Consider the following 14,040-nt stretch of genomic DNA (forward strand, 5'->3'; position numbering starts at 1 on the left):
TCTTGGGGAGCCGATAGATCAGAAGAAGGCAAGAATTATTAGATTTGTTCTATCCAAGTCAAATGATTCAAATTAGCGAGAAATCTCCGAAAGACTCTTCAATATATGGTTTAGTTGGGGAATTTGACTTTTTGGAGGCTTCTGATTCAGATTTTGGGGAGCTTGTACACAATGTTGTCGACCAAATTGGAGGTGAGAATACCAATAATGAAAAGTTGTTTGACGTACTAAAGAAGAAACTGACCATTCTAGATAATGGAACATTAAACTTATTTGGTTCATCCAAGAGTTCAAGGCCAGAGGTTAAGGATATTCTTTTGCCAGATGGATCATATTTTGACTGTAAGTCAAGTCTGAAGAAAGAACTGAAAAGGATTTGCCAAAATGCTCAACTAGATTCACAAATTCTTGATCCGAAAGATCTATCCATCTTAAAGTTTGTCTTTTCCTACCATAAGTTTTTTAATACTCAAAATGAGACCAAATATCCACAAGATTATGATATTTATGTTATGAAACATCCAAATACTGACTTTAATGGATGTAGGACTTTTGCTATCAAAAAAAAGTGTAAAGATTCCCTTACACACGAAGAATCTGGTAAGCAGGAGCTTATTCCAATTAGCTATGTCTCCTCTGTGGTCAACATTAGTACAAAGTGGGAAAAAGCTGGAAGAAAGATTGTTAATCTAATGCATGCTGTCATCAATATCGTTCCTACTGACATTAAGCTATTTATAACTACTATGCAGGATATTTATCCATTATCTTTTAGGAATTCCTTGGATTCTTATATTTTGTACTCTAAACTATTGTTTCATGCAATTAGACTAATCCCTTCAACTCTGAGTATACTGCTCAGATTTCTGATCAATAAGCTTATTTCTTTAGAGTCCGAGATCCATTTCAAAAATCCAAATAATTATACCAAAGAAAGGTTTGAAAAATGGAGACAGGAAGAACTTCAAACGGTTGCAATAAAAATCAGGAGAGGAGAATACACGGACATTAACTCTGCAAAGTTGTATATACAGGATTTAGATGGCCTAAAAGCTCAGTTCTCTCAAAGATTTACAGAGGAAGATATTGATAGAAATGCCCAGGTTATTGATAATATTACAAAAGAACTATTTGAATTTATTTCTGAAGTATATGAAAATGGTTTTCAATATACCAAAATCTTTTTAAACTCCACTGAAACTTCAAATTCCACTCCAACCAGAAACTTGAAAGTTCCTAGCAATGTTTCAAGCATTCTTTCTAGCAGTGATTTGGAATCTTCAGCAGTAGAAGACTTTGTTGTTTCGGGGTATGGAAAGAAAGAGGAATTACTATACAAACAATTTGTTGATCTTGAAAACACCATTTTGAACATATTTGAAATCCAGATTCTTGCAATAGAAAGATGTCAGTTCGTTAATTACATTCCCATATATCTGGTTTGTCATTATGATTCCTGGTGTGAAAAATTCCTCCAAATTATTTTTAAGAAGTTGTTCAATCCACATGAGACACTTATTATTAGAGAGTCCTCGGTAGATTACATTGTATCCTTTGTCACAAACTACCAAATAGTTTCCAACTTTAAGTTCTACACGCCATGTATTAAATACTTAATGCAGTTTCTTCACGACTTTGTTGCTCATTGGAGCATTGAAAAATCCAATCAAAACTTAAGCTACCAAGATATTCATAATACCAACAAAAGATCTGGATTTAAGAGAAGCTTTGGAGGTTATTCCCAGAAACATTCGCATCTCAGTTTGAAAAATTTGTTCGGTTTATACTGTTATGTTGTTTTTTCTATCTGTAAATTTATCTCAGTTATAACAAATATCATTTTAAGCAACAATATCCAGGATAATTCTTTTGAAGACTTATGTTTTCTCATTGACTCAGTTTTAAACATGAACAGAGGCTTTATTCCATTCATTTTATGTGGAGATCTATCTCCAATTGACAATTTAGACTCTGAAACTCTGAAAGTTTTTCTAAAATCTATCATTAGACTAATTCACAGTATGTTTTCTGTTTACAAGGAGAAGCTAAATATGCCAAAATACTTTGGAGCTATAAAGCTTATTTCTGAGCTTTTGAATTCAAACAGTAACAAGGAAGTTGTTGGAATTGAACCAAAGTTATTCCTGGATAAACTATGGTTATGGCATTCTGGAAAATATCTCAAAAGGTTCAAAACTACCAAATTGAATTTAACAGAAGACCAGGATATTTCATTCCATCTCTTAGAACTTCTAAAGTTGACTGAAAATGAAAAACAAACTCAATCTCAAGAACCAGAAGTTCCCAGCCAAGAAATCAATCTCCCGGAAAAAACATACGGTGAGATGGAGTCTTCTATTCTTCCAGAACAGTCGCTCTGGGAGTATGTCTGGGGAGATGTCCCAGTTTCACATGAAGAGTTGGAACAAGAACTTTATGTCACAAAAAACAAAATGTATAAAGAAGACTTGGATAAAGAGTTCGACTACTTAAACCAAGAGTTAAATGGACAAGATGGAGACAAAGAATCCGTAAGAGGTGTGTGCTCAAAAAAATCGAGCTCTTCAAGCATGTCATTATTAGACACTCTTTTATCCTCTGATGCTTACAAACGAGGAGAAGCCATTTTACACAGTTATCAACGAAAACACTCCCTTTCTGGGAAGAAGACTAATAAACTCTCTAGGAAATTTAGGCTGTTTTAGACAAACCAATAAAACTGATTCTATATATTTTTTTGTTTACTAGAAGTTTTAAATATTACCCCTATTTTTCTAATTAAATGTGTGAATTAGGTTTTGGTTTGGAAAATGGCGCCAAACATTTAATTATTAATTGTTTTTGGAATATTATCTGGAAATGGAGCTGTTGCCAAATTCAGTGGAAGACTTCACCAGTAGTGAATACTGGAGTGGATTTTTTAAGAAGTATGGAGGTGAAAACAACCGAGCATTTGAGTGGTATGGAGACTTTGAGGTTTTTAGGGATCTTTTGATAGAGTCTCTACGTACTAGTGGCAGGTCAGGATTGGACAGAAAGAGAATTTTACATGTAGGATGCGGAAATTCCACTCTTCCGGTCAAGTTATATGATGAGGGTTTTAAAGATATCACGAACATCGACTTTTCAAGCCAGGTTATAGAGCTAATGAGGGAAAAAAACAGGTCCAGGAAAGGATTGGAGTGGATTTTTATGGATGTTGAGAAGGACTTTGGTGACTACGCTGAGAACGTGGAGAACTTGGGGAGGTTTGATGCAATTGTAGATAAGGGGTTTTTGGATGCTTACTTATCAAACAATACATCTGAGAGTGGCTTTTCTTCAGGAACAAAGTCAACTGATTTTTTGAATTCATCTATGAGACTTTTGGCTCCAAACGGGAAGTATATTTTGATTACTCTAGGCCAGGAGTATGTAGCCAAAGCCCTATCTATGGGGTTGTATAATAAAGGCTTTGAAGTTGTTGTTGAGCCTTTGGTGGGAGTTAAAGATTCAAAGTTTCTTCCTTATTATATTGAGATAATCAATACAAGTAATTCTAAAAATCTTGAAAAGTCATTTTTTAGATTCAGGGGATCTGGAACTGAGGATATTTGTAATCCAGAGTTTCAGTGTATTTGGACGCTGTCAAAGAGACTTAAAGAGCTTTCTGCCATGTATTGGAATAATAACTATATTGGTGATTTTACTCCAGGAGAAATTAAGGAATATCAGCTTAATATAAAGGAGTCCAAGAACAGTCTTTTCATTACTGTATATGATACAATAAGTGAAGAAAAGAAAAGAAAGCTTACAGTGGGTCTTTTGGTACCTTTGGGTGAGGAGCAGGATTGGCTTTATTCCACGAGAAAAGGATTTGAGGAAATTTGTAGTCAAGCCAAATGCAAGAGATTAATTGTGATTTCAAGATTCTATTCAGATTCAGAGGAGGCTTTGAAAGTGAGTGAACAGGAAATTCTCGATAATATTTCTAAGAATATTTCTTCTTTAGCTTTAAAAGGCTCTGGCAGATTTCCAATTCTTACAGTAGGTGGAGACAGGAATTTGGACAAAAAGTGTATTTATAGCTGTGACTCAAAGTACTGTAAGCAAATACTTGTTTACGATATTCATGAGTCTGGAATTCAGAAGAGACAGATGATTTTTAGGTCAAGCCCGAGACTTGTTCAGTCGGAAGTCGTGATTCGAAGGAAAGACTCGAAGATACTTGAAATTGACTATTTAAGCGAGCTTTCAAATTACTATGTAGGGGTTATACTGGTCTCAAGTATAATTTTGGATACAAAAGGTCAAGATAGAAGAAAAAACATTCTTATTTTAGGCCTAGGGGGAGGAGTATTAGCTTCAATATTGAGAAAGTTTTACTCAGAACCTATACTTAGTATTTCTGCAGTAGAAATTGATCAAAACGTAGTGAATGTAGCGAAAGATTATTTTGGATTTTCTGAAAGTGAAACTAAAGTTATTATTGGAGATGCACTGCATTATATTAATAACAATTATTCAGAGATTCAGGACTCTTTGGATTATATTATTGTTGATATTAACTCTGGAAATGTGAATGACTCTCTTATGTGTCCAGGAATCGAGTTCCTTTCTGAAGGGTTTTTAGAAAAGCTTATTGTTTCTTTAACAAAAGACGGATGTATTATTTATAACGTCTCATGCAGAGACTCTTTTAGAAGAGAAGAGCTATTCAATGGATTTAGAGATTTGTTGATTAGAATAGAAGGAAGTACTAGGAGCTCTAAAGGACTGATTCTTCAGGCAGTAGATACAGGAGATGATGAGATTAATGAACTATGGATAATCAAAAAGGAAACAAAAGATAATGTTGAAAAGGTTAGAAAGTTCATAATAGAAAAACAATTATTTATAAGTAGCCAGGAAAAGGCGTCTTCAGAGACATGTGACAAAAAGGATCTCTGGATTAAGAGGTTCTTAAATCTAAAGTAGATAGGAACCGGATCTCGACTCATTGTTTACTGCTTGAAAGGTACAATTGAATATGATATATTTTTCTTTCTTCATCCCAATATGTTTGAGTTCTCTGCTTAATTAACTCTGTGTTAGGAATTCTTACTCCGATAGTATTATAAGGTTCGGCTCCCACAAATAAGTATTGATATTTAGGGTTAGGCTTTTCTACCTTTTGCTCCCAACAAGACATGATTCTGAATCCAGGAACGTGGTCCTCAAGAATTTCTTGAAAATGAAACTTGCAATATATACAGTTAATACCAGTTGATCCTTCTCTGTGCTTGGATACTCTGTATTTTGGCTGACCTATCCTTGGAGCTCTTGGCTTGGCTTGCTCTGGATTTTCAGTTTGAGGCTTCACAACAGCTTTCAAGTTTTTCTCTTTAGATGCTCTATATGCCAGATTTGTTTGGTGTTTTCTTCCCTGAGTATGGGACAAATAGGAACCCTCATTCGTGTGAATTGTAGAACAAAGTCTACATTCAACCTGGCCCAGGTGGTTCTTCATATAATAAGGATCCTTAGAAAGATCAATTGACTCCAAAGCGAGCCTCCTAAGCCTCTCTCTCCTCTCAATTGCGATATCCTGAGAGCTTGCCAGAGCTCCACTACCTGTCTTGTGACCTCCTCTGTTTTCATAGTCCATTTCCTTTTTTTACCAGTCTCTTCTTGTTGATGTTTTTTCACGGTACATTGGCGATTTTGGCGCCACACTGATCTACAAGTTTACGAGCATGAATATGCTGAAATAAAAGGAAGAAAAAAAGTAGCTAAAAAAAATGAATACATGTTCATCTATTTAAATTAAGATACAGTAATTAAGGGCTTAATTGGAGCAACTCTGAAAGCTGTATTTAGTTAATTCTTGGAGGTTGGTTAGTTAGGCTGCCATTTTTAGATTCAGGAAAGCCTAGTCAGCAGTTACTAAATCAAGAAAATATGGTCAGAGTCCAGTTGTTTTACAATTCAGCATGGGAGAGAGTCTTTTTTTATAGTGATGAGCAGGAAAACCTCTTTGATGGCGAACAGAAGTGGGTATTTAGAGAAATGAGGCCAGTAGAGCAGATTTTGGACTGGCATACAGTGGAGTTGGAAACAAAAAGGTATGTTGTGTTTAGAAGAATGAGTTTGAAAAGTTGAATTACTTTTATTTAGGGCTTTTTTGGAGTTTGTTTTGTGTAATACTGAGAAAACAGAATGGGACAATCCTCCGAGTTCATATTGTAGGAAAAATTACTTTATTAGTATCAAAGACGCTGAGAGGGAATCTGGCAAAGAGGCCAAGAAAGGCTTAAAATTCTGTCTAAAGGACGGAGATTTAAGCCATATTGTTCCAAGGTCTCCAATTGTGGTTGTGACTGACTTGGATGGAACTTTGATCGGGCACGACGACTACTTGAAAAAGTTTAATGAGATTTGGATCCGACAGCACATGTTCAATGGATCAAAATTAATCTATTCGACTGGGAGAAACCTCAAAGATTTCCTCCTTGCAGCCAAGCAGTTTGATCTTCTTAGACCTGACTATGCAATTTGTGGGGTGGGAACAGAAATATATGAATTCCCAAATAAAGAAATGGACCTTGATACATTTTGTCAAAAATTATCCACTACTATAGGAAGGAAGGTAGTCCAAGAGGAGTTATTTTCCTTGTTGAGGTTCCAAGATAGGGGAGAGTACGTTGAGCCTAAGGAGGGAGACAAAGAGAGAGTGGCCAAAGATGTCAATCCCTCGTTCCCAATATGGTGCAAGAACAGGTTCTATGCTTGGCCTGTGGATAAGTGGCTACAAATGATAAGAAAAACATTTAAAAGAGAAGAATTGAAGAAAGAAGTCCAGGAAAGCCTGAACAAGATCAGTTTAGAATATTACATTAATGGAAACAACTTTCATGATCCATTTCGTCTATCAGTGTCCATCAACACAGAATATGCTTTGAAGGTGTATGAGGAAATACAGATAAACAAAAAAAGCTATAGGTTTGCCATTAGCGGACAAGGGGCATGGAAATATCTAGATGTACTTCCTGATAAGGGTGGAAAGCACTTATCTATAATATTTTTGTATGAAGAGATTCTAGAAAAGTCGATCCCTTTGGAAAGGTTCTTGGTATGTGGAGACTCTGGGAATGACGCTCATATGTTCACAATTGAGTCTTGCAAAAACTGTTGTGTTGGAAATGCTCAACAGGACCTCAAGGATTTCTTATTGGGAAGTTGCAGAGAGAGCAGTGATGAGGCTGAGTCAAGACAAGTCCTGAGCAGTCAGAGTGAGCTCCTATGCAGAATTATGTCTAGTCAGAATCTAAAGCCTCCAAAAAAAGTAAGTTTTACTTCAAAAATGGCATTTTGAATTTCATTCAACTGAATCTGAACTTGATTAGGTTTTTATTTCCATGTTGCCAAATGCTGGCGGAATTATTCAAGCATTAATACATAATGATTTCATCACCTATAATATTGACAGCCCAATTAGTTGATAAGGCTTTGTTTAAGTTTGAGACTTGGGTAGCTTTAAAGCCATTTACAGGTCCCAATTCGAATGGGGGGCTTAAGAGGACGTGGATTAGTAAATATTTAATGGATCTCTGATTAATCAGTTCTTCTACATTGATAATTCTATCAGAAAATCAACTATCCTCTCTCTCTCTACTATAATAGTCGATATCCCTCCTATCATTATATCAAATATATTCCAGATTGCTACTATCCGAATGTGGGAATAGATAGCTACTAAACCACTACTGAGTCTCATAGAAGACAAAGACTAATAGAAAACTCTGTCTCTTCCAATTGGTAGTTGGGTGTCGTACTTAACCATTTTGAAATTTCTTTCGTCTTCGTCAATTTCTGTTACGAGCTGTCTTTTAAAGATGTTTGTTGTGTCGATTGGAATTAACCTAGAGTTTTCTTGATTTTCCACAAATGATTCACAAAGCAAAGGGACGTTGGATCTAAAAGAAATAGGGAAGACTTCCTTGAAGTGTTCGTTGTTTGATGAATCATTGAGATGGTTGAGTCCAAACCTCTCAATGAAGCCGCTACAATTACCTCTGTGCAAAAAATCCTCACTCTTTTCCAAATTGGAGCCTGAGCTATTCTTGAAACTTCGATCGAGATCATTCATATCTGCCTCAGAATCAGAAATTCCATCATCATCTTCATCTTCAGTCAAAAAGCTTCCTTCACTTGTGGATTCACAGTCATCATGATAGGTCCAAGACGTACCTCCAATAGCTTCATTCTGTGTAGAGACAGGGTTTGGAGAGGCTACAATAATGTAATTAGATGATCCACTATGACTTTGAGATATAGAAAGGCTTGCTTGAGAATCTTCAAAGGGAAGTACCAACAGATCTTCAGTTCTGGATTGTGTTGGCGGAAGCTCGTCAACAATCCTAACATCACAGATATCCAGGATTGTAGAGAGAGATAGACTGGAGAGTGAAGACGTGTCGTACTTTTCAGATCCAAGAGACTCATTAATTAAAATGATTGACTGCTTTATTTCCTCCAATACCTGGTTTATTACAATTTCTGATTCCATGATTCTTTCTTAATAAATAACCACGTCCTTTGAACGCATACAATTCAAGTTAGGCCACTGATTGTATCTTGATTGTTATTCTAAGCTACTTGGTTCAACTTTTATCATACACGCTTGAATCAATTAATCTTCTACTCTACATATTAAAATTGGCCACTACTTTGCGTTTGGTAATTTTATGCCATCTTTTCTGCGGGCCGGAAATTAATACAATATACCCTCTAATAACTTTGGCAGTAAAATAACAAAAATTAAACTTTGCCCCTCCTTGCCGGATTATGGTTGGTTTAGGTAATTTATATATTTTTTTAATAATTTTTTGATTACCAGTAATGAAGTGAGTCTTTTTGGAACTGTGAAACTAGTTCTTTTAGCGAAGGTTTAGGCTAAAATAGGTCTGCCGCAAATTAGGTCGTAAATAAGATAGTTTGGAGGCTCTCAATAGCAAGTTAATTTCCAAGACTACAAGAAATTGTGTTTTTGAATGATTTCTCTGAATTTTAAGGAATAAACAGCTTTTTTTGTTAAAAAACTTGAACAAGTCAATTAAAACATTTTCTGCCGCCAAGTTAGACTAATAATTATTGAAAAATATTTGAATTTAAATAAATGCCATATTTTTGTGATTTTTGCTAACAAAACTATAGGATTCCAGCACTCTGCTCTGCCTCTCAACTTTGTCCACAAATTTTAGCATGTTTTAGTGTCATATACCGGTGTTTTGACATGTAGGGGGTTCCCGCCCAATTCGTATGTAAATTGGCCGCTAGCATGAAAAAAGCATGTAAATCAATGTGGGTACATGCAAAAAAAATGGAAATTAAGAAAACAGCACAAATGCAGCAGGATGAGATTTTTCAAGAGAATTTGGAATTATTTCTAAGGAACTGTGAGTTGAATAGGGAGGTGGGATGGAGGGAGGTTGAAAACACGGATTTACTAAATCGTTTGAACGATTATAAAGAAAATCAGAGAAGTTTGGAGCTTTTTATAAAGAAGCTAAAAGAAGACGAGATAGACTCATACCTGGGGGAGATTTCAGCAAAAAGCCAGCTGAAAGAGTCGCAGAAGATGGTAAGAGATTTGGGAAAATATAATGAGTATTTGAAGACAATGCTACGTAAGTACATGAATGCTGGTTGCCACATAAGCAAGATATTGAATGGAGGAAAGATATCATCGGAAGTTTTATTTAAAAATGAGTCTGAGGATGAGTTTAGAGAGAGTTTAAAGAAATGTTTGAGTATGTTGGAGCTGCTTTCGATGGATGTTGAGGAGCAAGCCAAGTATAAAGACAGATATAAGGTGTTGAAGCTAGAAAACAAGGATTTAAAGACTAGAATTGAAAAGCTAGTTAAGGAAAAGCCAAAAAAAAAGGTGAGAGTTGAGGTTTCTCTGAGTATTATTGAACCTCATAAGTCTAATGGCGAATTAATTATAGATACTAAAAAGGTAGAAGAAATTTTTGAGCAGTTGAATAGTGGCTCTGTGGATACAGCTCTAGAGGATGAAGGAACTAACAACGAGGAAATCGATATGAACTACGAGATTGATTGTTTGCATTACCTAATAAAACAGTATAAAAAGGAGAATTTTGAGCTTAAGCAAAAAATTTTCGAGTATGAATTCAATAATACGAACCTAAATGTGGAAGAAATAGTGGAGTCAGAGCTTAAGGATAAACAGAGGGAGCTTGACGATCTGGAGAAGGAGTATTCGAATTGGGTAATTAGACTTCAGGAAGAGAATTCTGAGTTAAGAAAAGTGATTGAAATTCAGGAAAAGAAGCAATCGGAATTTATTGATAATTTTATCAAAAAAAGCCGAGAAAAAGCAAAAGATACACAAAATATGCAAATAAAACTGGTAGAGAATTACGAGGAAAGGCTTAGAGAAAAGGATGAAGAGTTAAGGAAACTCAAGAGCGAGAGTATACGTGGGGAAAAGGATAGTATCGAGATTGAGTCTTTAAACAGAATAGTCAAGAGTCTTGAAGAAAAATTAGTTACCATTTCTAGTGAAAAACACTTTTTATCATTAGAGCTTGAAAAAACAGCTAAAGATTTTAAAGACACTGAGCAGAAGCTAGTTTTTAGTGAGGAGGCAATAAAGCAAAAGGATAAAGAGTTTGATTGCCTTAAAGTTGAGCAAGAAAAAATCCTTGAACAGTATTATAATGAAAAGAAGTTACATCAAAAGTTTGAGCAAGATGCCCACTCATTAAGAAAGGAGCTCGATAATGTACTTAGTGATATGTATAAGAGCCAAAAAAAAACTAGATCTGGGATTGTTGGCGATTCTATGGACAGTGACAAGATTTCCTCAGTTGAAGCTGTCATTGAGCATTGCAAAGAGCTTGAAAGCAAAGTTGATGAATTGAGTTGTGAGTTAGATCAACTTAAAAGTGGGAAATCTGTCAACTGTTCAAATTCAAATCTTAATAATGCAGAAATTGAAACTCTATTTGATCAGGTACAAGGACTCAGGAGGGAACGTGAGCAGCTTAAAAAAGACATTAGGCAGAGGGATTGGGCCAAAGTCGAAGTTGAAATTCTTCATAAGCGTACAACAGAGGAAATTGAACAACTCAAGAGAGACAATACTCGTCTCATGCTTGAAAATCTCAGATTGAGAGACTCTGGTGTCGCTCAAAGTTCTCAAAAACAGGTTTTCTTCAATACAAACAGTGAAAATATTCAAGCCAATAGTACGAGATCGTCTATTTCAGGGGACAAACGGGAATTATCAAAGAAAAGTTCCTCTGTGACCGCCCCTTCAAATCCTGAAGAAATTAATCCCGTCAATTCCAACGTTTCTGCTTCCAGAAACAGTATTCAGTCTAAACTCAATCTAAAGGCCCCTAGAAGGCCCAGTTTATTAGTTCACCAAAGGAACTACTCTGAAAAACAACTATATTGAGTGATCAAACATGGTCCATCCTGTGAAACTAAGTAGTTTCAAACAAATTATGTTAACCCCCCTTAATTTACTTTCATCCGCATGAAATATAATTAGCGAATATTAATATATTATATTTATATGTCTTTATGATTAATTTAGGGATTCTCCAACATTTCGCGCCAATTCATTTTTTATAAATAAATGCTTTTTATGAAATTATTTAACTCGATTGCTCGTTTAGGATTCAAATTCTAAAAGAATTAAAGCAAGAAAAGCTCAAAAATTACACAAGTCTGGTCTGATTATTCGCACCTTTAATCAACATTTGCGAACTCCGTATTCATAAGAAAGAAGTTGAATGTGAGATCTAAAAAAAAAGTCAAAACAAGCAAATCAGTGTTATAAACTAATCTAAGCTTTTAAAGATAGTAATTAGATGGAAATAATCAGAAATTTAATTAACATATATCTTAAAAAGTTCTTGCATCTTGAGGATCTTAAATGGGACATCAACCAAGGACTACAAGTTGACCATGTTAAGGCTAACTCACAATGTATTAATAAACAATTCGAGGAAAAAGGTATTCCCATTCAAATATATAATGGAACATTAGACTCAATGAAGATCACTTACTCTCCCGCAAGCGGAACATTCCAAATTCATATAAAAGAAATTAATGCTCAAATCAAGCCTAGGGTGCTTTCTACTGTCGGGAAAAAGATCCAACAAGGAATTGTTAACATCATTTTGGATGAAGATCCCATAGAATTCATTGACTCCTATTCATACATCAGAGATCTACCCATCTCATACTTAGAACAAGCAAGTAAAAAATCAGAATCATGCATTGTCGACCCCGACCTTATCCCAGACCCACCCAGGTTTCCGACTGCTGCCTTAAAAATTAAACAGCCATCCATGTGCCCGCCCAAATGTTACCCGCCACTTCATTTTAGTATATTTAAGCCAAAAGTTCCAATGGTACCTGTTGCATCAACGCCACTCATGTTTCAAAATCGCCATCAAGAGTACCTCCCATCCAGCCCACTGGTATTTGGGCCAAGGAATCAAAGCGTTCCCATTCTACAGGATGTCCAGAGCCAGTTTCAGCCTTGTTATATGTTAAATTTTAACCGCGAAAATGGACATGTAAAAGCACCAAGGGAAAGCGGTTTTTGTATATAGATTTGAAAAAATTACTTAGCTATCATTACTAGTATCAATGCCCTTCTACTTTCTATTATTTCTCAAATTCCTCAATCTGTTCTTTGAGGCGGTTCTACTTTTATTGTTTGTACTAATAAAAGTTTTGTTTAAAAGTGTGGAAAGCTCCTTGTCTTGCTGGTTTATTTGGTCTATTATGAACCCCGTGTTTGTTATAACATCTTCAGCGTTCTCTGAGATATCGTATTCGTCTGAATAACATTCTTCATCGGAAAATGAATCTTCCCCCAAATTCAAAGAGCTCTCAACTGCCCCAATACCAGAAAATTGGTCCAACTCAGTCTTGTACATTCTATTACATAGCTTAGGGTACTCTAAAGGCTTATAAAGTTCCTCAATCTGATTTAACCAATCCTTTGCTCTCTCTGACTTAAGGTTCAGATCCCTCGAAATTTCATTACCTGAAATGGCTTTCCCCAGAGTTCTCCCATCACTTGGGATTTTAATCCTCTCAGCCGTCCTATTAATGCTAGAAAACAAATTCTTTTTTGAAAGTAAACTACCTCTATTAAAAGATTGCCTTCCACTTCTTGCATCGAAACTCATTGAAAGTTTGCTTTCTCTCAAGTCGAATTCATTCGAACCTCTCAAAGTTGACCTGTTCTTTTTTTCTAGTCTACTATTTTCGTTGTTAAAGCAATAATCATGTTGAAATGACTCATTTATTTCAATCTCAACCTGTTTTGAAGCTGTCAAATCCACTTGTTTACTCTTACTTTTTAAGATACTTCCCTTTAACCTGTCAATTTCGCTTCTCATTAGTTCATTATGCTCCAGTGTATTGCTATATAGCTGGTAGGTCTCCAAAAGCTTCTTCCTCAAATTATTTACTTCATATCTTAACTGCCTTCTTAGCTTTAGCTCTGTCTTATGTTCTAATTCTACCTGTCTCAATTTTCTTTCAAGGAACCCTACTGTTTGAGCCTCCCTCTCTTTGGTTTCTAAATGTTTCTTTTCCAAATCATTCAACTTTACCTCTAACCGACTTTTGAGCATAAAGTCATTCTCATTTATTAACCCCGATTTATCCTCCATTAATAAGCTTTTGATCAATTCAAACTCAACCACATTAACTCAAACATTAAGCACTATCAATTCCTAAATTAAAAACCCAACCAATTACTCTCACTTTATTCTTCTATATATTAATAACTTTAAATCTTTTTTTTTTCTTTTTTTAATTTTTATTTTCAATATTTTTTTTCCTCTTAGATTAAATCTTTGTAATATTATATAGTTACTTGCGTGCCGCCAAAATATTCCTATTTGCATGCTATATAGAAAAGCCCTCATAAGCTTAAGGGAAAAAAATCCAGAGGGTTTGCCTGACCTATATAAATATGTTTTTAAGCAAAATCTGAACTTTCAGAGGATAATCACATCCTTT

At 35.3% G+C, this 14,040-nt stretch overlaps 8 protein-coding genes across 8 annotated transcripts; 5 read left to right on the top strand and 3 right to left on the bottom strand.

The window, feature by feature from the left end:
- Positions 1-62: 62 nt before the first annotated feature.
- Positions 63-2,705, top strand: ELE39_002436 (uncharacterized protein; the record flags this gene model as incomplete). Its single annotated transcript, XM_067345286.1, has 1 exon — positions 63-2,705. The coding sequence occupies one exon, from the start codon at positions 63-65 to the stop codon at positions 2,703-2,705; it is 2,643 nt and encodes an 880-aa protein (XP_067202054.1).
- Positions 2,706-2,859: 154 nt separating this feature from the next.
- ELE39_002437 (SAM dependent methyltransferase) lies at positions 2,860-4,956 on the top strand (the record flags this gene model as incomplete). Its single annotated transcript, XM_067345287.1, has 1 exon — positions 2,860-4,956. The coding sequence occupies one exon, from the start codon at positions 2,860-2,862 to the stop codon at positions 4,954-4,956; it is 2,097 nt and encodes a 698-aa protein (XP_067202055.1).
- A 19-nt stretch (positions 4,957-4,975) lies between these two features.
- On the bottom strand, positions 4,976-5,626 carry ELE39_002438 (splicing factor 3A subunit 2; the record flags this gene model as incomplete). The annotated part of the gene is made up of 1 exon (XM_067345288.1): positions 4,976-5,626. One exon carries the CDS (start codon positions 5,624-5,626, stop codon positions 4,976-4,978), a length of 651 nt encoding a protein of 216 aa, XP_067202056.1.
- Positions 5,627-5,919: 293 nt separating this feature from the next.
- Positions 5,920-7,460, top strand: ELE39_002439 (sucrose-phosphatase-like HAD superfamily hydrolase; the record flags this gene model as incomplete). The annotated part of the gene is made up of 3 exons (XM_067345289.1): positions 5,920-6,083; positions 6,136-7,303; positions 7,365-7,460. 3 exons carry the CDS (start codon positions 5,920-5,922, stop codon positions 7,458-7,460), a joined length of 1,428 nt encoding a protein of 475 aa, XP_067202057.1.
- Positions 7,461-7,747: 287 nt separating this feature from the next.
- ELE39_002440 (uncharacterized protein) lies at positions 7,748-8,527 on the bottom strand (the record flags this gene model as incomplete). Its single annotated transcript, XM_067345290.1, has 1 exon — positions 7,748-8,527. The coding sequence occupies one exon, from the start codon at positions 8,525-8,527 to the stop codon at positions 7,748-7,750; it is 780 nt and encodes a 259-aa protein (XP_067202058.1).
- An 813-nt stretch (positions 8,528-9,340) lies between these two features.
- ELE39_002441 (repeat organellar) lies at positions 9,341-11,446 on the top strand (the record flags this gene model as incomplete). The annotated part of the gene is made up of 1 exon (XM_067345291.1): positions 9,341-11,446. The coding sequence occupies one exon, from the start codon at positions 9,341-9,343 to the stop codon at positions 11,444-11,446; it is 2,106 nt and encodes a 701-aa protein (XP_067202059.1).
- Positions 11,447-11,864: 418 nt separating this feature from the next.
- ELE39_002442 (antigenic A10) lies at positions 11,865-12,614 on the top strand (the record flags this gene model as incomplete). The annotated part of the gene is made up of 1 exon (XM_067345292.1): positions 11,865-12,614. The coding sequence occupies one exon, from the start codon at positions 11,865-11,867 to the stop codon at positions 12,612-12,614; it is 750 nt and encodes a 249-aa protein (XP_067202060.1).
- A 45-nt stretch (positions 12,615-12,659) lies between these two features.
- On the bottom strand, positions 12,660-13,688 carry ELE39_002445 (uncharacterized protein; the record flags this gene model as incomplete). The annotated part of the gene is made up of 1 exon (XM_067345295.1): positions 12,660-13,688. The coding sequence occupies one exon, from the start codon at positions 13,686-13,688 to the stop codon at positions 12,660-12,662; it is 1,029 nt and encodes a 342-aa protein (XP_067202063.1).
- Positions 13,689-14,040: the final 352 nt, after the last annotated feature.

This window comes from Cryptosporidium sp. chipmunk genotype I (genome assembly GCF_004936735.1).
Source record: "Cryptosporidium sp. chipmunk genotype I strain 37763 chromosome Unknown contig_26, whole genome shotgun sequence".
Classification (NCBI taxonomy): domain Eukaryota; phylum Apicomplexa; class Conoidasida; order Eucoccidiorida; family Cryptosporidiidae; genus Cryptosporidium; species Cryptosporidium sp. chipmunk genotype I.